At 36.8% G+C, this 24942-nt stretch overlaps 1 protein-coding gene across 2 annotated transcripts in view; it reads left to right on the top strand.

Moving 5' to 3' along the window:
• adamts17 (ADAM metallopeptidase with thrombospondin type 1 motif, 17) overlaps positions 1 to 24942 on the top strand; it is a 312511-nt gene that overhangs the window by 56773 nt on the left and 230796 nt on the right. For both annotated transcript variants that reach the window (XM_056461008.1, XM_056461009.1), the window contains exons 4-5: positions 9745 to 9917; positions 21206 to 21289. In XM_056461008.1, the coding sequence (XP_056316983.1) occupies positions 9745 to 9917; positions 21206 to 21289 (257 nt within the window). The remainder of the gene's footprint in view (positions 1 to 9744; positions 9918 to 21205; positions 21290 to 24942) is intronic.

Raw genomic sequence — 24942 nt, forward strand, 5'->3', positions numbered from 1 at the left:
TACAGAAAATACAGTTCTACAATGTGTTGACCGGAACTAGCATTCAGTACCAAGCTGGGAGTAGGGGGTGGGGACTCAATCAGAAGGAGCCGGGTCAAGTTTGGATATAGTTTGCGAAGGGGCTCCCACAATTCAATGAAAATAGTGCTGGGTCGATGAATAGAGTACCTAATTTTCTCTAATTTCATAAAATAAAGAACATTTATTATCCAACAAGTGTGAGAAGGAGGGTATGGGCTCTTCCAGTTCAGAAGAATTAATCGCCTAGCCAGAACGGTTAAATTATTTTATTTATATTATTATTATTTTTTTTTTTTACTAAATTCTGCCCAGAAATAGCAAAAAAAATAAATAAAATTAAATTAAATAAATAAATCTGTCTGGAGCTGCTCATGTCTCATAACTTATTGCAGTTCATAATGAAGCTGAACATGTAGAAATGTTGTATTGTGACAAGATTTGTAATGAAATAGCAATCAATATTGTGTGTAATGTAGCTGGGCCTGTTTAGCAAGTTATTGTTTTAGTGTATGGCAACTGAATTTTGTATTGTTCCATAAAAAGACTTGATTCTGAATTGTCCAAACATGTTGTACTGTATAATTATGACTGCACACTATGAATGATTTATAAAGCATTATACTCCTTACTCCAGTCTTCAGTGTAACATTATCCTTCAGAAATCATTCTGTTGCTCATGAAAGATTTCATTTTATATCAGTGTCGAAAACCGTTGTGCTGCTTCAGTTGTTTTCCAGAATTGTGTTTAATACGCTTTAGTGTTAATGAAGAGCCCTCTTAGTGTTTCAGTATTTATTTACACAAAAAAAGTCACGATTCTTACAATTAAATCATTGTTTTTACTCTTTAGAATTTCACCCGTGCGACACGGCGGCTCAGTGGTTAGCGCTGTTGTCTCACAGTATCGCTGGTTTGTGTCAGATGTTATTTTGTATGGAGTTTGCATGTTCTCCCTGTGTTGGTGTGGGTTTTCTCCGGGTGCTCCGGTTTCCCCAGCCTGATCTGACTAGAAAACGTAAGTATTTTATGTTTTGTCAGTTTAGTGGCGAATTCGTACAAGTTCAGTCATACGAAATTGTAGGATTTTAAAAAGGAGGCGTGGCATCTAACCCCACCGCTAAACCCAACCATCATTGGGGGATGAGCAAATCGTAGTAAGTTGTACGAATTAGATCGTACGAGTTCATACGAATTAGCCACTAAATCAAAAAGTTACGAATTGCCGTGAGATTGTGTTGGGTTTCCCCCACAGTACAAACACATGTGCTATACAGTAGGTGAATTGAATAAACAAAATTGTCCGTAGTGTATGAGTGTGAATGAGAGTGAATGGTTGTTTCCTAGTACTGGGTTGCAGTTGGAAGGGCATCTGTTGGCGGTTCATTCCACTGTGGTGACCCCTGATGACTAAAGGGACTAAACCGAAAGAAAATGAATGAATGAAGGACTTTTCACCCACTTGGTTTTGACTAAATCAATAGGCTATAATGCATTCATACTGAAAACATGGTTCTATTGCACTTACCATGTGAATAAATCATATTTAGCATATGTGTAATTATCACAATCAGTCTGGGCTCAGCTTCAACATAATCTGCTTCTTTTAAGTACTTTTCTCTGTTTTCATTCAAAACATTTTATGGAGGGTTTTTTTTAATTCTTTGGCTGATCTCTGGGGAATTTCAGGCCTTAAAGAGGGACCTATTATGCAAAAATCACTTTAATAAGGGCTTTATACACAGTTGTGTGGCAACATTCTGTGAAAATAACCAGCTTCTAATGGTATTTGTATGGTAACAGTCTGCAGAAACACTTAGATTGACATTCCCTCTTTTGTATGTGTCAATCAGATGAGGAAAGCCCCATCCATTAGTGACCAACTCTCCTAACTCTCTTTTGAATCTGTGACTATGCTAACACATAGGCATTTGTAGCTCCGCCCTCTTTTGAAAAGACCACAATCTCATTTGAATTTAAAGCGACAGTCACCAAAATGGCACACTTAGGGTCAAAGCCTAAAAGAGTCAGTTTCGAAGAGCTATAAAACATTATTAGTGTGGTATTTTGAGCTGAAACGTCACACACACATCAGAGACTTATTTAAAATCTTGTAAAAAAAACACATAATAGGTCACTTTTAATACTTAACTTGATAATGCCACGGAATAGTGCACTATTTGGGCACTTGACAACCCAGTCTCTTTTCTTTTATTACATGGGAACCTCAACTACATCTTCTTTTGTGCTGCACAGAAGATTGAATGACAAAAGCTCAAAAAATAATGTGTAGACTTTCTTTAAGACTCTAAATGGCAGTCGTGCAATACGTTTTGTCAATTAATAGTGCTTTTATATTACTCATTACATTTTGTGATAGTCTCCATCTGAGGGAATTATTAGTATCCAGCTGGTATGTGTGATTTTCAATGTCATTTTTTGTGTGTGTGTGGAAGCCCAAAGCACCATTAGTTTCTCTCTAGTCAGAACAGCTGAGAATGGAGAACATGCTTTGTGCCACAAAACGAGCGCCACATCAGCACCATATGTTCTGTTAGTCATTTATAAATGCGCACAAACCCACGCTTTCCAAACACCTGTAAACATGCAGACCCCCATCAGAGGGACCCTCATCAGAGCCCCACTGAATTATGGGGGAAAAACACAGTCAGCTTAGACTCAACTGAACAAACACGACTTTATGTTTCCAGATGGCCTTTTGGTTTTAGTGTCTCGAAACTGCATTTATTGTTAGATGTTCATTTTTTATAGCACGTTATTATTTTAGTTATTATTTTTTATATTTATATATTTTTTTACTCATTAACTGTGCTGTTGGGAATGTTTTCATCCACTCTGGGGTGATTTAGAGGATTAATTTGGACACAACTTTCTCTGTGTTTCAGCAAGCAGAATGATTTTTAGGGGCAAATCTTATTTTGACACATATTTTGGGAAAATGCTTTGAATTTTTTCAAAAACACAATACACTTTGGGAAAATTTGCTACTCTTTCAGTATGTTGGGGGCTGTTTTTGCCCCATTGACTTCCATTATAATGACAGTTTTTGATTGCAAAGCCATGACACCATATAATCATGCATTCTTGATTGCTGCTGGTTTTCCTTGTTGGGAAGAGGTACAACACACTGTAAAAATAAATGTTATTTTACAGGTAATTGTCTGTATTTATTTTTACAGAGTTTTCCTTTTTTTCATTATACAGTGAAATACCTGTTGTTTTACAGATATGTTCTTTAATAAAAATGCCTAACATTAAATTTATATTTATTGCTTGTATTTTGGTATTGCGTTATTTTTCTATTTTTTAAAGGAATTTTTCTGTATATTCAGAGAGTAACACGTTATTTTACATAAATATTTGAAGAGTTCAGATGCAAAATCCTCTAAATCCATCAGACCTCATTTTTTGTAAATGAGCATTTTCTATCAGGCTCCTCTGATTAGGTTCAGAAGTTTAATTTTATAGATAATGATAAGGTTATTAGCTAGTAAATAAAATAACTTTTTTCAAAACTGTCACTTTAGGCAATACTTTGGTTTTTACCTAGGTAAATTTTCTTTTGCGTCAAAACCAGCTAAATCCACTAGTGCTTTTTTTGCAAAAACCTCTCAATCCACCTATTGTGACAAGACTAAAAAATCACTAAAGATGCAATTATAAATGATTTTACCAAACATAAAACACATTACACAAACCACCTGAAGTTAAAAACACATAAATCTGTCAAGCAAGTGGTTTATTCCGCTGTGGTAACCCCTGATAAACCAGGGACTAAGCAGAAGGAAAATGAATAAATGCAATCTGTCAAGTTAGAGCATTAATCAAAGTGACATTAATTAAATCTCAACAATCTGTTGTCCTTTCAGATATTTGGGATTTAGATTTAATAGAAGTAATGTAAACATTGTAATTATTGTAAACCAATGTTACATTTAAATAATGTGTAAAAACATTGTGAAACATCAATATCTGTGCATTGTCCATTAATATAAAAGCTTATCAGGCATATAGGTATTATAAAGTTATATAAATAATGTCTAGTTTTATACATTATTCATTCATTCATTTTCTTTTTGGCTTAGTCCCTTTATTAATCTGGGGTCGCCACAGCAGAATGAACCACCAACTTATCCAGTATTTGTTTTATGCAGCGGATGCCCTTCCAGCTGCAACCCATCACTGGGAGACACATACACACTTATTGACACACACATACTATGGACAATTTAGCCTACCCAATTCACCTGTACCTCATGTCTTTTGACTGTGGGGGAAACCAGATAAAACACAAGATTGGCCTACTGGGCAAAAAGGAGATGCCTCTCAGACACTTTTAGAAGCTGTCATTCATTCATTCTCACCATATTTAAGGTCTTGGTCTCTTTTTCGTCTCTTGCTTATCCTCATAGCATCCATGTGGAATAGAAGAACAGCATCTTAACTTTGTCTTTTGTGAAGTGGAGTTGCCATTTAATGTGTAGTAAATCAGACTCATTCAAAGTAGCGTCACTGCGCTAAAACAAGTTATAAATGCATGTTACACTTTCAAGCTGTACATTGTGTTTCCTTTTTCTTATAATGCAGAGTTTTGAGGTAAGGGACGTTTTCATTTGCCACTGGACTGTTATATTTTCTGCTTCTTCATACTGTAGCCCTGGTGCGCATTTCTTCCTGTCTCGCGCTGAATGCAGTCGACCAATCACAACAGACTGGGTCATCGGACCAATCAGCGCAGATTAGCTTCGCGTTAAGGAGGGGTTTGGGAACAAATAAATTGCTGAACGAATCATATGGGAGTCGCTGAGATAATTAGGTAAAAATAAATGCATATTATAAGATGAAGTGTTTTTTGATCTTGCACGGATATCAGCCTGTTGTTCGAGACCCCCAAAACCAAAATATGACCTATTTTAATACAAAATAGGGGCTGGGGCTAGACAGTTCTCTTGATAAACTGCTATTTGATCTTCAACTTTGTTGTGCAGGCCTCCACACATGACACAAACCTTGTTTTTGTTGTTAAATGATGAGCAAATGTGTTATTTGTAAAAAAAAAAAAAAAAAAGAAATAAAAAATTTGATATATAACAGTTTTGTATTTTTTCAAGCAAATTGTTTTGGAGTTTAAACTACATATCCTAAAGATATTTGTTAATATAGTTTATAGTTTATAGTATACAGTGTTTTATGACAATTATTTGTACTTAAGCTTCTTCTGAATCATTCTTTATAAGCTTTTTCTGTTTTAAATGATTGTTAATTACATTATATAATAATTACATTAATTATGAAATTTATATTGGCGAGCATTGTTATAGTGCAGAGTTGATGGGGGGGGTTGATTTGATGTGCAAGCGTTTGGTTGGAAGCCTTATTCTGCGGCTCCATATTTTTTACAGTCATTGGTTTAAACCCTCACTGATGCTCCAGAAGGAAACACAAGGCATTAAGAGCTGGGGGTGAACACTTTTAAGCAGGACGAAGATATCCATTTTTTTCATATTTTGCTGAAATATCTTTTTTTCCTTCATGTAGCACTGCCCTTCATAAATAACAGAAAATACTTCAATTCATCCCGGTACACAAATTAAGTGTGATTTACCTAAAAGTTTTCACCCTCCAGCTCTTAATTGACATTTTAACAAATTCCTCAAGGGGTATATACACTTTTGAGCACAACGTATTGTCTGAGAAAATCAAATATTAGCATCTCAGCTCTCAGAACATTGTAAACATAGCAATTGTATTTATGTACACACACACATACACAAACACACTATAAATCTATAGTTTTACTCCATAGAACTCCATATAAAAGCCAGAAACCTTTCTGTACAGGCCTATCTAAAGGCTTAATGCTGCCAACTGATGATCAACAGTAAAACTGACCAATTTAACCTCATCCCAACAGTGAAAAACCACCAACAATTAAGAACACATGATTATTTGGTGCCATGCTTTGCAATGTCATTATAATGGAAGTCAATGGGGCAAAAACAGCCCCCAACATAACGAAAGAGTAGTCAGTTTGAATGATACACAAGGATTAGTTAACTTAAATATCTGGAATTAGAGTAAAGCTGTTGTCTTTATAGTAATGTCAGTCCAACTGCGCACTCAAACAACATATGTAGTGTATTTCTGAGAATAACACCTGTTTGTTTAAAACCCAAATGCAGATCCAGTCAGATATCTGTGATCTTCATAACCAAAAGAGTTTCGTTCTGTTTAATGCTGGCTCATTTATCAGCATCTGGAACTGTAATTTTTTGTGTTGGTCTTGTATATCAATCTCAGTGTGTTTGTATACATGTGTAAGTCTCTCAGACTAACAAAGACCACATTTCCTTACATACTGTAATAGCAGGTTTGATGCGAAGACAACTCACTGCATAAATATAGTTATTACATGCGCATGCTGGATTTTAGTATGCATGCTTGCAGTGTGTTGATCAAGCATTCACTTTGCATATGTTCAGGGTCAGTGTTACTTGCTTTTATTGAGCAAGGATGCATGAAATTGATCGAAAGTGACAGTGGAGACGTTTATAATTTTGCTAAAGAGATGCTGTTCTTTTGAACTTTGTATTGATCTAAGAATCCTGCTGTTTATAGTATATTGTCAGAAAAATGCAGGATTTCTGCTCTGCTTAACCGACATTAATATATATATATATATATATATATATATATATATATATATATATATATATATATATATATATATATATATATATATATACATATATATATATTATTTTTTTTTTAAATATTAAAACAAAAAACTTTTATTTTATGTTGTAATGTTATGTCAGGTTTTTTTAAATTAAAATTAAATAAATGCAGCCTTACACTCCAAAAAAAAATATGTTTGTTCAAACTACTTTAACATTAAAACTTGCATGCTGTTGGGGATATTTTCATCCACTCTGGGGTAATTTTGAAGTTTAATCTGACGTTTTTTGATTGCAAAGAGATGCTGTTGTTTAGAACTTTCTATTTATCTAAGAATCCTGCTGTTTATAGTATATTGTCAGAAAAATGCACGATTTCTGCTCTGCTTAACCGACATTAATATAAATATATATATATATATATATATATATATATATATATATATATATATATATATATATATTTTTTTTTTTTTTTTTTAAATATTAAAACAAAAAACTTTTATTTTATGTTGTAATGTTATGTCAGGTTTTTGAAGGCATTTTTAAAATTTAATAAATGCAGCCTTGCACTCCAAAAAAAATTATGTTTGTTCAAACTACTTTAACATTAACCCTTGCATGCTGTTGAGGATATTTTCATCCACTCTGGGGTGATTTTGAAGTTTAATCTGGTCACAACTTTCTCTGTATTTCAGCAAATGGAATGTTTTTTTGAGAATGGAATCTTATTTTGGGAAAATGCTTTGGAGTTTTCCAAAAACTCAACAATACACTCTGGGCAAATTGACTACCCTTTCATTATGTTGGGGGCCCTTTTTGCCCCATTGACTTCCATTATGATGACGTTTTTTGATTGCAAAGAGATGCTGTTGTTTTGAACTTTCTATTTATCTAAGAATCCTGTGGTTTATAGTATATTGCCAGAAAAATGCAGGATTTCTGCTCTGCTTAACCGACATTAATATATATATATATATATATATATATATATATATATATATATATTATATATATATATATATATATATATATATATATATATATATATATATATATTTATATATTAAAACAAAAAAAAATTATTTTATGTTGTAATGTTATGCCAGTTTTTTTTTTATTAAAATGAAATAAATGCAGCCTTATACTCCAAAAAAAATTATGTTTGTTCAAACTACTTTAACATTAACCCTTGCATGCTGTTGGGGATATTTTCATCCACTCTGGGGTGATTTTGAAGTTTAATCTGGCCACAACTTTCTCTTTATTTTAGCAAATGGAATGTTTTTTGGTGGCAAATCTTATTTTGGGAAAATGCTTTGGAGTTTTCCAAAATCTCAACAATACACTCTGTGCAAATTGACTACCCTTTCATTATGTTGGGGGCCTTTTTTGCCCCATTGACTTCCATTATGATGACGTTTTTTGATTGCAAAGAGATGCTGTTGTTTAGAACTTTCTATTTATCTAAGAATCCTGCTATTTGTAGTATATTGTCAGAAAAATGCAGGATTTCTGCTCTGCTTAACCGACATTAATATATATATATATATATATATATATATATATATATATATATATATATATATATATATATATATATATATATATATATATATATATATATATTTTTTTTTTTTTTTTTTTAATATTAAAACAAAAAACTTTTATTTTATGTTGTAATGTTATGCCAGGTTTTTTTTTTAATTAAAATTAAATAAATGCAGCCTTACACTCCAAAAAAAATATGTTTGTTTAAACTACTTTAACATTAACCCTTGCATGCTGTTGGGGATATTTTCATCCACTCTGGGGTGATTTTGAAGTTTAATCTGGCCACAACTTTCTGTATTTCAGCAAATGGAATGTTTTTTGAGAATGGAATCTTATTTTGAGAAAATGCTTTGGAGTTTTCCAAAAACTCAACAATACACTCTGGGCAAATTGACTACCCTTTCAATATGTTGGGGGCCGTTTTTGCCCCATTGACTTCCATTATGATGACGTTTTTTGAGTGCAAAGAGATGCTGTTGTTTAGAACTTTCTATTTATCTAAGAATTTAGGAGTTTATAGTATATTGTCAGAAAAATGCAGCATTTCTGCTGTGCATAACAAACATTAATTACATTTTTAATTTAACATTTGTTTTATTATAATTATTATTTTATCTTTTGATATTATGTCAGATTTTTGAAGGCAGTTATTTTATTAAATGAATACAGCCTTGCACTCAATAAAATATGTTTGATCAAACTACTTATTTAAAATGAGCTGAAACAACACAGCTCTTGAGTTTTTTTTCCAGACAACTTACTTTCTCAATCTCCTTAAATTTGTGAAAGCGAATAAGCACACTTAATTCCTTCATGTTGTCTCAACACAAATTGATTGTGTGGAACTTAGCGTTTGTTTTTACAGTGTGGTGAGCATAAGAAACTTCTTTCAAAACAATTCACAACCCGAAAGTTGCTGTGACTTTAATTTCAGTATGTTGATGTACTTCAAACTGAAACTGAATATTGAGTATTGGGCTTTATTTTTGCACATCATTCCCTAATAGCAAACTAACGGTAAGAGGAAAAAAACTGAACTGACGTCAATTAATTTGTATTAACTGATTTATTTAATCTCTGCCATGATGACAGTACATACTATTTCACTAGATATTTCTCAAGACACTAGTATTCAGCTTAAAGTGATATTTTTAAAGGCTTAACTAGGCTAATTAGGCAGGTTAAGGTAATTAGGAAAGTCAGTGTATAACGATGGTTTTTTCTGTAGACTATAGAAAAATATTGCTTACGGGGGATAATAATATTGACCTTAAAATGGTTTTTAAAAAATTTGTATTCTAACCTAAATAAAACAAACAAGACTTTCTCCAAAAGAAAAAAATGTTATAGGATATACTGTGAAAAATGCCTTGCTCTGCTAAACATCATTTGGAAATATATAAAATAATAAAAAAATAATCACAGGAGGGCGATTCATTCTGACTTCAACTGTATATGTTTTTGTATCTTTTAGACAAGAAGAAAGAGAAAATGCCAAGAGGAGCAGAGCAGGTGCGCAGCAGGAGGAACGCCATCAGATTGAGTCGAGAGTATACGGTGGAGACGCTCGTGGTTGCAGATGCAAACATGGTGCAATATCACGGAGCTGAGGCAGCTCAACGTTTTCTTCTCACCGTCATGAACATGGTGAGTCCTGGGAAAACTCCTGAATTAACCAGTAAATGATCATCTTTAAATATTACAAATAGGGGTGCACAATAAATTTGTTTATTCACTCATTTTTCTTTAGCTTAGTTCCTTATTTATCAGGGGTCGCCACAGCGGAATGAACCGCCAACTATTCCTGCATATGTTTTAAGCAGCGGATGCCCTTCCAGCCACATATAAGTACTGAAAAACCAGAATAAACTGTCAATGATAATAGACTTTCTTATTACGTGCATTGACCTTATTCTTCAATGCATCAGTGCGCTCGTTTTTGCAGTTGGTTTAGGACTTTCGATTCAGCTGCCTATGGGAGAAATGACTAGGAATAATAAACGGTTAAACTACTTGCCCCACAAACAAGTGTGTGCATGACTATACATAAAAAGTAGAATAATATAATAAGAAAAGATCAGTTTGCAACATCCAGCAGCAGAACTATCTGTTTTTAACATCTCAAAATGAATGGAAGTGAATGAGAGCGGAAGCTTACAACCAAAAACAGTGAAATGGCTGTGGCCCCTCGCACATGAAGAATAAGGTCAATACCGTGACATATAACTAAGTTGGTGTGGCTAACTCAATGCAGTATGTGTGAGCCTAGATAAAACACTTGTAATATGACCAGATTAGTAATTTGAGGTGGACTTTTTTCTGTTTTTTTAGTTTGTTTTGGATTACTGAATTGAAACTGCGAATGTGAGTACAGAATAATTCTGTGTACAATATCCCTCAGTAAATTAGAGTCTGCGCCATCAGAGGCTGTTGTATTTAACTTAACTTAACTTAACTTAACTTAACTTAACTTAACTTAACTTAACTTAACTTAACTTAACTTAACTTAGCCACTTGAAACTGCGAATGTGAGTACAGAATAACTCTGTGCAAAATATCTTTCAGGAAGTTAATGTCTGTCCATGAGAAATCTACTCTATTTACTATTTATTTTAATTTAATTTAATTTAATACTATTTTATTTTATTTTATTTTATTTTATTTTATTTTATTTTATTTTATTTTATTTTATTTTATTTTATTTTATTTTAGATGATTCTCTTGAAATATTACTATAGGTCTGCAGAATACTGTAATAGAATTTCTTATTATGTGTATTGAGCTCACACTCAATTAAAGTGACAGTGCATTGATAATGACCAAAGACACATTGAATGACATTAAAAAGTAACTATTTTACCCAATAAATGCATCTATAATATCCACTAATTTTATATATTCAATCAAATGACCTTAAACGAGTAAGAACGGCAAAAAAATATTAATTTGGGCCCGAACTACAAAACCAAATTTAAAACAAAGTATCAGTTTTGCTTAGTAAGTTTCACACTAGTTTGATCATGTATAAATATTATTATAACTAAATTGTATTAATATAATTATAACTATAGGCCTACATCATCCTGACTCTCAAAAACAAAATGACATGATATCACAGGCGATTGTTTTCTGACCGAGTGCACCTGATAAGACATGAATGACACTCCTCAGAGCGTGAGAAGCATACAGTTCTTTAGGATCCATATAATTTGTAAAATAATGAGTTGCAGGTTAAGGAAACAGCACAGGAGGAAGTTGCCATGGGCCTTGGTGCAGATGAAAAGTAAAAAAAAGTGTATATATAGATAGATAGATAACTAGATAGAATAGACAGAGATAGATTGATCTTTGCAACAGCTTCCGACGAGCTGCGCATGCAGGCACAGTCGGTGTGAAAGGTAAAGACCTGCACACTGCTTCTGCTCTCCATACGCGCTGTGTACGCGCTGCTCACACTCTGCCTGCGCTTGCGGTGTGAAACAAGCGTAAGATGCTTGTAGTAAGATCAGCTCAGTAACCTTAACATTTATTTGTGATTTAATTGTTGTTGTTTTTTTGGTTAGTGACGAAACTGCAAATGTGAGTACAGAATAACTCTGTGTACAATATCTCTCAGAAAGTTAGTGTCTGTCCTATGGGAATTTTAGGGCTGCTGTTACACTAATAAAAAATTATGATTTTTTTGTTTGTTTCATCCAGGAAGTAGATTTTATTGTCTAGAAATCTTGACAATATTTAATTTAATTTAATTTAATTTAATTTAATTTAATTTTATTTTATTTTATTTTATTTTATTTTATTTTATTTTATTTTATTTTATTTTATTTTATTTTATTTTATTTTATTTTATTTTATTTTATTTTATTTTATTTTATTTTATTTTATTTCAGAAGCTAACACTTATGTAAATAAAAATCTCAAAATGGACTCTGTAAATTAATAAATTTTCCTTAAAAAACAAACAAACAAACAAACAAAAGTAAAAAGATATCAACATCAGCTCAGCCAAAAAGAGTTTGAAAATATCGTCAAAAAGTCCAGTATTGTGCATCTCTACTATATTTAGCAAATAAAATAAAATAAAGGTGAAGTCCTTTTAATTTCACAAGTATTTAAGTTTTTTTGTTATATCCTTTTTGTTGATTTTCTGAAAAAACTACCTATTAAATGACTACATCGTAAAAATAAATTGTTACATTCATTTATTCATTTATTTTCTTCTTCGGCTTAGTCCCTTTTTTAATCAGGGGTCGCCACAGTGGAATGAACCACCTAAAATGTTACAGTGATATAAAATTATTCATACAGTCAGATATAAATAAAACCACCCACCCCTAATTACTAACCATAAACGTTACTTCTATGTTTTCTTAATTATAATCTGATTTAGTCTAAAATATGAATCAGATGACAGAGGACATGTGGTTTTGTTCAGGTCGATCATTTAGAGACATGTCAAATATAATACAGGGTTAAAGCAGGGTTCGTCCAAAACTATGACTCAGAACATGTGCTATTTTGGGTTCCAAATGAGCTTCGATGGTGTCATGCTTTGGCAGCCAATAATAAATAAATCCATTGTGCTCATAGCAAGTGTTTATTCGTGCTGCATGTGAACCCATGTTTGATTCAGTCTGGTTGTATTTTTTTACTCTGTGTTCGTGATTTTTGTCAGGCAACATGTCCATATTGGCATTTGTCTGAAATTGGCTTCTAATTGGTGACAGATGAATTAGCAAAATAGCATCAGTTTTGTCAACAGCTGGGTCAGGCATATTACAGTTATAGCAAGGTATTTTATGTTGATTAATGGTTTAGATCAGTTTTAATATTGGAATTTCCATTTTTATTTAAATGTTTATTCAAGTTTTTACATCATTTTTGTCTGTTATTTGATTAGTTGTTGTTATTTTTATTTCAAGAGCTAAAACTTAAATATTGCTTGATAATAATAGTAGGTTTGGCATGCTATAGGAGAGAACCCTGAGCTCGGAGATGATTGAGCCCAGGGCTCCCGCCAGGTCAATGAGCATGTAAGGGTGTACGAGATCAAGTAGTTCTCGAGAGCTTCCCCTGGTAAAGGAGGAAAGGGGGAGATGGAGTGGATGAGGGGATTTGTAAAAAAACAAAGATGAGGGAGTAATGCTAGTCGGGCTATTTATAGTGAGTTTAGTGAGATGATCTGATTGGCTTATTCATGATTACAGATGAGAGACCAGCCACGATCAATCAAATCATGTCCTCCTCTCGAAATTAAGCTACGGTCACACTGGGCTTTGTGTGTGCGAAATTCTGTCGTGCGGCGCTGCGAAAAAGGGCAGGATTAAACAAGATGATTAGACATTAATAAAGTGAGCGATTGCTCCATGTTTTAAATTTCTGTCCAGAGAGGTCCTGTTTTAATCCTCGATTGGTCTTACGCAGTCAAGTGATGCGATTTCACAGGTCAGAGTTCACCAAGCTTGAACTTTGCACCGCAGCAACATGCGAAACTTGACGCATGACCTTGCGTTTCCGGTCTGAAGCATTCGCGTGCGTATGAATGGAAGTCTATGGAAGGAAAAGTCAAGTGTGACCGCAGCTTTAGTTTGTGAAACTTCACTCATTTTTATTTGACTTTCTTTCAGAAATTAGAAATCCTTCCTTAGCTTCTAGCCTGAAACCTTTTAGTTTTTTTTTTAATTGGTTTTTAATATTTGATTCTATAATTCTTTTTATTTAAGATCTTAATGGTTTTTATACTACTATATTGAGTTGAAACGACTTGTAAAGTTAAAGGTGCTGTGTGTAAGTTTTTGACTCTTCTAAAACATTAAAATACCCTAATATATTTGCAGATATTTAAGAAGCATACCTAAATAAACATACATAAACTATCTGAAAAACAATGCTGAAGTCGATGGTGTCAAAATCCGGGAGACCAGGGGGGTGGGAGGTGTTCGGGATGAGATGTCTGATCAACAATGTTGAGAACGGGTGAGTTAATAACTGTACCCTGGTGTTAGTAACTCTACTATGGTTTCGGGCAGCCGCTGCGATAGGATGCTACACGAAAGTTGGTGATTCAGGGGTGTTATGGGGTGAAATAGTGGGAGTTTTCCAGGAGAATAACAAAACGGGAGGGTAGGGGGAGATGGGTCTGAAAATACAGGAAACTCTCTGGAAAAACAGGAGTGTTGGCAGGTATGGATTAACCTATTGAAATAAGTGGACTTAACATAAAAAAACATCTGACCAATCAAATGTTCTCTAGTATCTGACATGCCCCGCCTCCTTTAAGGTGCTTTACATTAGATGCACTTGAGCTCAACCACTCTCAATGGCAGAACGGTGATAAAGCAATACGCTTCTGGCTGTTTTTTGTTAAAGGGGATGAACTACACTATGTCCTGCCCTCTCTTCATGTTTCGGTTGAGATTATATCGACCATTGATTAAAAATGCACATCTCAAAGCACTTAATGAGACCTTTAAACACAAAAGAAGACATCTGGAAGATTACTGAAAACCTGTAACCATTGACTTCTGAAATTTGTTTATCCTACTATGGAAGTCAATGGTTACTGCTTTTCAGCTTTCTTCAAAGTATCTTCTTTTGTGTTCAACAGACGAAAGAAACTCATGAAGATGAGAGTATTTTACAGTGTAACTATTATAATTCATGTTACATATGTGTTTAAAATAGTTTACGCTACGTATTTTACTAAAAATGGATGAAAAAAGCAGGACGGAGTGACAGAAAGCAATTTAAAGTGTGTGCGTAACATTTGCTCAGTTGATTGCAGCTGTGCAGTGTGTGTGAGGGAGAGACAGTCTTGAGTCGGCAACGCACACACACTCAGGATCGTACAGTCTATTTTAAGTTAATGTGCTTTTAAATGAGTTTGCCTTAGAATAGCATCACATTAAGAAATACTTTCTTTTCCAGCTTGAATGCTTAATTAGACAACCTTGGCTGTTTAACAACCAATTATTTTTTCCATAATGTTTGGAATGTTGACATGTTTGTGAGTGAAATGACATATTGCATGCATAAAAATGTTGGAGGAGACTTGATTTGATCCATCTGTGATTGACTGGACCAGAAATGACTGTTTCAGAACGGAGCCAGATCGATGGAGAGGTCGGAAAAGTTCAAAATTAAAGAGATTTATGATTTCAGAGGTGGAAAAATCATAATCCGAACTGAATCATCATTGAACTACACTGAAAAAGATTATGTCTGCAAAATTGTTGCAAACAATTTAAATGTGTTGAATTTACATTTACATTTACATTTAGTCATTTAGCAGATGCTTTTATCCAAAGCGACTTACAAATGAGGACGAGGAAGCAATTTACACAACTATAAGAGCAACAGTGAACAAGTGCTATAGACAAGTTTCAGGTGTGTAAAGTCTAAGAAGCAAAGCATTAGTAATGTAAGCTTTTTTTTTTGAGAGAGAGAGAGAGAGAGAGAGTACAGTTAGTGGTATAGCCAGAGAGGCAGTTGCAGATTAGGAGGGAAAGTGGAGACTAAATAGTTGAGTTTTTAGTCGTTTCTTGAAGACAGCAAGTGACTCTGCTGTTCTGATGCAGTTAGGGAGTTCATTCCACCAACTGGGCAGATTGAATGTGAGAGTTCGGGAAAGTGATTTCTTCCCTCTTAGGGATGGAACCACGAGGCGACGTTCATTCACAGAACGCAAGTTTCTGGAGGGCACATATATCTGCAGTGAGAGCAGATAAGAAGGAGCAGAGCCAGAGGTCACTTTGTAAGCAAACATCAGAGCTTTGAATTTAATGCGAGCAGCAACTGGCAGCCAGTGCAAACGGGTGAGTAGCGGAGTGACATGTGCTCTTTTGGGTTCATCAAAGACCACTCGTGCTGCTGCGTTCTGGAGCAGCTGAAGAGGTTTAATAGAGTTAGCTGGAAGCACGGCTAGTAGAGAGTTGCAATAATCCAGTTTGGAGAGAACAAGAGCTTGAACAATGAGTTGAGCAGTATGTTCAGATAGGAAGGGTCGGACCTTTCTGATGTTATAGAGTGTGAATCTGCAAGATTGAGCAGTTCTAGAAATGTGGTCAGAGAAGTTTAGTTGGTCGTCAATCGTTACTCCAAGGCTTTTTACCATTTTGGATGCAGTAATTGTTGCCCCATCCATCTGGATTGAAAAGTTCCGTTTAAACAAAGAAATTAAATTCATCATTGTTCAACTTAATTTGTTTGTTTAAAATCAGCCCAAATAAATTGTTTACAATCACTTAACTTAAAAAAAAATTTAAATCCAAGGAATCATCACTCAATCATTTTTTTTCAATGTAACTAGGGAAAACAAAAACAAGCATTTTGTGGAACTGGTGAACGTCACGCTGATAAAACTTCACTACTTGATTGTCAATTATTTCCTTTCTTTTTGTGATGTTGCATTGACACATTTTGCATTATATAAAGGACTGTAGGGGTGACGCAGTGGCGCAGTAGGTAGTGCCGTTGCCTCACAGCAAGAAGGTCGCTGGTTTGAGCCTCGGCTGGGTCAGTTGGCATTTCTGTGTGGAGTTTGCATGTTTGCATGTTGGAGTTTGCCGGGTACACTGTGGTCATGAAGGGATGGACATGGTCAGCAATAATACTCAGGTAGGCTGTGGTGTTGACACGATGCTCAATTGGTACTACAGGGGTACTAATTGGTACTCCACAGCATTACATCACCACCAGCCTGAACCTTTGATATAAGGCAGGATGGATCCATGCTTTCCTGTTGTTGACGCCAAATTCTGACCCTACTATCCGAATGTTGCAGCAGAAATCGAGACTCATCAGACCAGGCAACGTTTTTCCAATCTTCTATTGTCCAATTTTGGTGAGCCTGTGTGAATTTTAGCCTCAGTTTCCTGTTCTTAGCTATGTTCTTAGGTATGTTCAGAGATGCTCTTCTGCAGACCTCGGTTGTAACGAGTGGTTATTTGAGTTGCTGTTGCCTTTCCATCAGCTGGAACCAGTCTGGCCATTCTCCTCTGACCTCTGGCATCAACAAGGCATTTGCGCCCACGAAACTGCCGCTCACTGGATATTTTCTCTTTTTCAGATCATTCTCTGTAAACCCTAGAGATGGTTGTGCATGAAAATCCTAGTAGATCAGCAGAGATTGGCTTTATTGATATATTATTGACTTTATATCAAGATATTAATTTGAATTAAGGGTATAGTTCACCCAAAAAAATGTTATCTACTCACCATTTACTCTCGCTCATGTGGTTTCAAACCTTTGTAAGTTTCCTTATTTTCTTAAACACAAAATGAAGATGTTTTGAGGAGAAAGAATGAAGAAAGCTGAAAACTGGTAACCATTGACTTACATAGTATAGGAAAAACAAATACTATAGACATCGATAATTCTGTGGCCTCACCTGTGAACCTGTATGCTGTGACCTGCTGCAGAAGCGGATTGTTGGAGACGGAGAAAAACAACTTAAATAAGCTTATAAGAAGGGCAGGTTCTGTTGTGCGGTGTGTACTATTCACCATAGAAGTTATAACACATGATCGAATGATGGACAAATTTGTTAGTATGATGAACCACAATTGTCATCCCATTTTTGATACAGTTCAAGCATGTGAAGCTCTTTTAGCTCAAGATTAATTCAGCCCCGGTGTTATAGGGAATGATACAGGAAGTCATTTTAACAACAGTGACCAGATTATATAATCAGAAAAGAAGTATCTGCTTTTGTGTTTAAGACAAGAAAGAAAATCATTGGAGCAAGTAAAGGACGAGTAAATAATGGCACAAATTTTTATTTTTGGGGGTGAACTGTCCCTTTAAGTCCCTCTTATCTAGTTACTCATTCAGAACAGGTTTTCATAAGCGCACTGTTTGCTGTGAGCATCTGGAAATGGGCCTCTGTAATATCGTACAAACAAACGAAATATTGATCTGTAAAACAATCCACAAAAACAACCACCTCGCTGCGTCTGCTGTGCTAAAGCAAAACCCGTCAGCTCTTTCTACTGTATCTCTAATGACAGCGGTGAGTCACATGAAGATTGATGCAAAACTGAATGAATCGGCCAGATGTGTGTGATTTGGTAAGAAAGTACACCTCCTTTTGTTCTCCCCGAGGTCTTTAGATTTACATTCTTCACAGGCGAGTTCGAAAAATCCTGCTGTTATTCAAATCAGCCAGTGAGCTTCGCCTCCAGATGCTGGTTACTCATCAATATCTGAACCCTCCCTTCAGTTCAGCTCTATACTTCTTCATTAACTTCAGCCTGTGTGGAATTGTCGTTGCTTTTTTTAATAGTCAGCACAGATATTTATATGGTGTTGTGACTTACAAAGCTTACACCTGCAAGGGTAATGAAAGAGCAACATCTTCTATTTTTTCTTGATTTTTAAATATTGAAATTTGCTTTATATTAATTTTTTTTTGTGGTTGAAGTTGGAATTATTAATCCCCTCCTGTGTATTTTTTCCCCAGTTTTAGTTTAACTGAAAGAAGTTATGTGTTACTATATATACATATATTTATACACTCACTGGCCACTTTATTAGGTACACCTTACTAGTACCAGGTTGGACCCCCTTTTGCCTTCAGAACTGCCTTAATCCTTCGTGGTACAGATTCAACAAGCTACTGGAAATATTCCTCAGAGATTTTGCTCCATAATGACTTGATAGCATCACGCAGTTGCTGCAGATTTGTCGGCTGCACATCCATGATGCTAATCTCCCGTTCCACCACATCCAACCCAGGCTCATTCTGAGAACGTAGTCCCGGGGACGTTTCTGGAGACCGCGAAATACGTAGCCGGGGGTACGTACGGCTGCATTTCATTTTTTTAAGCGAACGCTGCGGGGCGGTGTGACGCCGTTCCCTTCGGCGCTTGCCGGCCGGCCGTGTGGAGGGCTTTCCCGCTGCAGCCAGTTTGTCCGGTTAGCTCTTCGTGTACTCTGGCGGACTCGAGGCGCAGAGAGGGCCTGACCACGACGACGACGACCGGGTTCGAGTCCGGGGAAGAGTGGTTCCAGAAATCAGGTAAGAAAACAAAAACAAAATCCAAAAAACGAAGCGAACAAGTTCGTCACAGGGTGAGAATGTGGTCAAAATCCGAAAACGTGGTAAAAATCGGACGAGGGCTTTTCTTTTTCTGGACGGCTTTTGTGAACCGTCGTTGGTTGGGTTTAGGGACGGAGGAGGGTGGGTCAGCCCGCCGATTGGCCGGTCGCACGGTCAATCATTCCGTCATCCAGGCAGACAGGCGGAAGGTCGTTCGACAGCGGCCTCTAGTGGGTTTACGCGAGAACGGCGCGGGAAAAAGCGCGGGAAAAAGCGCGCACAGCGGCCTCTAGCGGACTCGCGAAAACAAAAACTGCACAAATACGTACCTCCCGGGACGTATTTCGCAATCTCCAGAAATGTCCCCGGGACTACGTTCTCAGATTGAGCCTGGGTTGACCACATCCCAAAGGTGCTCTATTGGATTGAGAGCTGGTGACTGTGGAGGCCATTTGAGTACAGTGAACTCATTGTCATGTTCAAGAAACCAGTCTGAGGTGATTTGCTCTTTATGACATGGCTCGTTATTCTGCTGGAAGTAGCCATCAAAAGATGGGTAGTACTCCTGTGGTAGTACTCAAAAGACAGATGAAGATGCTAAACATCGCACAGAGAGTTGAACTTCTGGACATGCTAAAGGAAGGTGGAAGTTACTCGGCTGTAGGGCGAGAATCAAATGAGAATCAAATGGTTTTGATCTTTAACTTGTATTTAATGTTTACAATGTAAATCCAATAAGATCCACTTTATTTGGTAAACAAAGCAAGTCTCACATATAATATCTCTACTAAAAGACAGAAAATATGACTGTACAAACTGCATTGTGAATAAATCATATAAACGTCTTCATAGTAATCAATAATATTACTGAAATTAATTTTAAAACTGAACAAATATAAATTTACACACATTTACACAAGTGAATAAACAGAATCAATGATGGGCTGAAAATCTGCAGAATTCTGCACGCGCAGATTCCGTGTGGGCCTACTTGTAAGCAACCCAAGCTCATTCTGAAAACGTGCCTCTACAGATATTTCTGGAGATTGCGAAACACGTCCCGGCGGCGCGTTTTTCTGCCATTTTTGTTTTCGCTAGTCTATGAGAGGCTGCTGTGTACGCTTTTTGAGATCTCAAATTTCCATTGCGAGTGCCATTCACGCCTGCTGTTCTCGCATATACCCACCAGAGGCCGCTGTCGACTGACTTTTTGACAGACTTTTTGACTGACTGAGCGAACGATCGACTGACCCACTCTCCTCCTTCCTTAAACGCAACCAATTTTATCAATTGACCCGCCCACCCACTTCCCTAAACCCAACCAACACATTTCAAAAGCAATCCAAAAGAAAAAAAGAAAAGTCCTCGTCTGATTTTAACCATGTTTTCAGATTTTACCACATTCTCACCCTGCTATTTACTTGCTTGTTTTATTTTTTGGATTCTGTTTTTGTCTTGCCTGCTTTCTGGAACCGCTCTTCACTGGACTCGAACCCTGTCATTGTGGTCATCTCCTATCTGCGCCTCAAGTTCGCCGACGTACATGCCGCGCTAATGGGACAAACTGGTTGCAGCCGGAACGCCGTCCATACGGATGTAAGCGGTCAGCTAGTAAGCAAAAAAAGGAACGGCGTCACACCGCCCCGTAGCGGTCGCTAAAAAAATAAATAAATGAAATGCAGCCATATGTACCTCCATACACAATTCGCAGTCTCCAGAAACGTCCGTAGGGCTACGTTGTCAGAATGAGGCCGTGTTGCTTGTAACATTTTTGAAAAAGGATTACAAATTTCACAGGGGGGCAAAATATTGTGTCGTCAACTCTGTATACTGTATATAAATCACATTTTTTTACATCACAATCAGTTCATCTGTCTTCTTCTTCTCTGTCTACAGGTGTATAACATGTTTCAGCATCAGAGTTTGGGTCTGAGGCTCAACATCCGGGTCACCAAGCTGGTTCTCCTGCACAACCGTCCAGTAAGTGTTTGGCAGCCAGATGAACAGTTGAAGTCAGAATTATTAGCCCAGTTGGCGTTTCTGTGTGGAGTTTGCGTGTTCTCCCTTTATTCATGTGGGTTTCCTCCGGGTGCTCCGGGTTCCCCCACAGTCCAAAGACATGAGGTACAGGTGAATTGGGTAAGCTAAATTGTCCATAGTGTATGAGTATGTATGGATGTTTTCCAGAGATGCGTTCCAGCTGGAAGGGCACCCGCTGCGTAAAACATGTGCTGGATAAGTTGGCGGTTCAGTCAGCTGTGGCGACCCCGGATTAATAAAGGGACTAAGCCGAACGAATGAACTCATTCACACTCATACACTACAGACAATTAAGTCTACCCAGTTCACCTCTACCACATGTCTTTTGACTTGTGGGGGAAACCGGAGCACCTGGAGGAAACCCGCACCAACACAAGGACACAATGCAAACTCCACACAGAAACACCAACTGACCCAGCCGAGGCTCGAATCAGCAACCCACTGCGCCACCGTGACGCCCCTAGTGAATCATTTGCAAAACAATTGATTCCATTGTTTCAAAGCTTTTAAAACCTCTGTGAAATGTCATTTGGGAAATATAAAATTCAGAGGAGGGAGAATAATTGTGACTTAAACTGTACATGCACACCTTGACTCAACGTGCCATTCATCACTCCCTCACATTTTATCCCGATATGCTCAGGATCTCTGATGTGTGTGTGTGTGTGTGTGTGTTTTAACTACCAGTTTACCCTCTGTTTTATTACTGAATTGCGTTCTGTGTAAAGGCTCCTGAGAGTCTGCCAGAAGCTTTTTTTGAGTGCTCACCTCTAAAATGATGTATGTCAGGACTCAGGATGTCACTGAATTGCCATTAGTGTAATTTTGCTGCGTTGCTTCAGGGTAAAGCCCATGTACTCACACAATCTGATAAAAGCAAGATAAAATCAGGGAATTTATGGATTTAGCTGCTTGAAGCACACTGTCTTCAAGTAATGCTGAATTACAGCAGCGTGTTGATTCATTGTGCGATTGATAAAATCACAGTTTTTACGTCAGTGGGAGTTTGTGAAGGAAACAAAGATACTATAGGGTTTCAACTTTAAACTTTGATACCAAACTGTTCTGTGGGGACATGAGTATTGAACATGTCATGATTTTTTCCTGGGATGAATGTTTCTAAAGGAGCTGTTGACATGCGACTGAAGCAGATTTAGGTAAAAACCCAAACAATACAAACATCAAAATAAAACAAAACAAAACATCTGAAAAAATGAGTGTAATAACAATGAACAACACAAGGAGAAAGTAGTGAACTACTGACATGTATTTAATACTTTATAGAATAGGCTTTTTTGGTGACGCCTCTCATATGGAGAATGAAGTCACATGCATTGCTCAGGTGTGAGTTTCTCACAGAATTCAATACGCTAATTCATGCTAGAAACATGCTAGTAACAAGGTAATTCATGCTAGAATCATGCTAGTAACATGCTAATTCATGCTAGAATCATGCTAATTTATGTTAGCAACTGCCTAGCAACCACTCAGAATACTTTAGCAACTGCCTAGCAACAACCTAGCAATGCCTTAGCAACCACTCAGAACACCCTAGCAACCACCTAGCAACACCTTAGCAATGACCTAGAATACCATAGCAACCGCCTAGCAACACCTTAGCAACCACCTTAGCAACCACCTAGCAACCACTCAGAACACCCTAGCAACCACCTAACAACACCTTAGCAATCACCTAGCAACACCTTAGCAACAACCTAGCAACACCTTAGCAAGCACTTAGAACAACCTAGCAACTGCCTACCAAGAAACATGCCAATCTATACTAGAAACATGCTAACATATATGTACTTATCTATGCCGACTGTTTCAAACTTCATAAAAACTGCTTCAGTTATTTACACTTTAAAACGACTTCAAACTTTTAGACTCGGCTTTTCAAGCCACCATAAAGTTTGTCCTCAAACTTTAATATCTAGTTAAAATTTTCTATTGGATTCAGGTCAGGTGATTGGCTGGGCCATTCTACAGCTTGATTTTCTTTCTCTAAAAGCATTTGAGAGATTCCTAGGCTGTGTTTTGGATCATTGTCTCGCTAAAATGTCCACCTTGGTTTTAGAAGGCAGTTGATAAGGTGTTGCTAGGCAGTTGCTGAAGTGTTCTAGGTTGTAGCTAAGGTGTTGCTAGGTGGTCGCAAGGGTGTTCTGAGGGGTTGCTAGGCGGTTGTTAAGGCATTGCTAGGTGGTTACTAAAGTTCTGCCATATGTTTGCTAGGGTGTTTTGAGTGGTTGCTAAGGCGTTGCAAGGGGGTTGCTAAGGTGTTGCTAGGCGGTTGATAAGGTGTTCTAGATGGTTGCTAGGTGGTTGCTAGGGTTTTCTGAGAGGTTGCTAGGGAGTTGCTAAGGCATTGCTAGGCGGTTGCTAGGGTGTTCTAAGTTGTTGCTGAAATGTTGCTAGGTGGTTGCTAAGGTGTTATTAGGCAGTTGCCAAGGTGTTCTAGGTCATTGCTAGGGTGTTGCTAAGTGGTTCCTAGACAGTTGCTAAGGCATTGCTAGGTGGTTGCTAAGGTGTTGTTAGGCAGTTCTGAGTGGTTGCTAAGGTGTTGCTAGGTGGTTGCCAAGGTATTGCTAGGCAGTTGCTAGGGTGTTCTGTGTGGTTGCTATGGCGTTGTTAGGTGGCTGCTAAGGTGTTGCTAGACGGTTGCTAAGGTGTTCTAGGTCATTGTTAAGGTGTGGCTAAGTCTATGGGACAGTTGCTAGGGTGCCGTAACTGGTTGCTAGGGTGTGGCTAGTAAGTTGAAAGGTCAATTGTGATTGGCAGATTGGTAGTCTGAGTTAAATGAGGACAACCTTAAGTCTGTATGACTGGTGGAATGTTATGGGGTCACAAAGTTTGGTCCAATGTTAAGTCAATAGGACTTTTCCGAATTTCCCGGGTCAGTTTTCTAAAAACCGTTAGTCGGATCAGTTGGAAAAGATATAGCAACTTAATTCAGTATAGTTTGGAGGTTTAGAGTTAGTTTAGTGGTTGTAGGATGAATGGTCTAAGAGGAAATGCGTTCTTAAAATAGTCTAAGAAGAAGAAGAAGAAGAAAAAGACGGAAGAATAATAAGTTTAAGTAGTATACCAGTGTGTTGGCTTTCTCAAGCCACCATAATGAGGAAGGGCAGAGGGTTGCTGAAGAACTACTGAGAGATTTCAGCTGCTGTCTGAGCTTTCACCGCCTTTCTACACCTTCCTTTCTTCGGGTGTTCAATAATTTTTTCTTGTGTCATTTCATTTTAATACACATAACTTCATTGTAAACTAATTAGATTTATTTTTTTTCCATATATAAATTTCTTTGAATGTTTTCAACGTCTGGTGAAAATTTCAAGTCAACAGCACCATCAGAAATATGTTTTCTGAGAAAAATGGTGACGTGTTCAATACTTATTTCTGAGATACACGTTTAAAAGTGAAACAAGATTGCATGCAGATACACAATATATCATTCAACACTTTGGGGAAGCTACCATTTTTATACAAGTCTCGTATGCTAGATTATAAAAAAAGGCAATTGAAATCGAAAATGGCGGCACAGTGGGTAGCGTTGTCACCTCACAGCAAGAAGGTCGCTGGTTCCAGCCTCGGCT

Source organism: Danio aesculapii, chromosome 7, assembly GCF_903798145.1.
Source record: "Danio aesculapii chromosome 7, fDanAes4.1, whole genome shotgun sequence".
Classification (NCBI taxonomy): domain Eukaryota; kingdom Metazoa; phylum Chordata; class Actinopteri; order Cypriniformes; family Danionidae; genus Danio; species Danio aesculapii.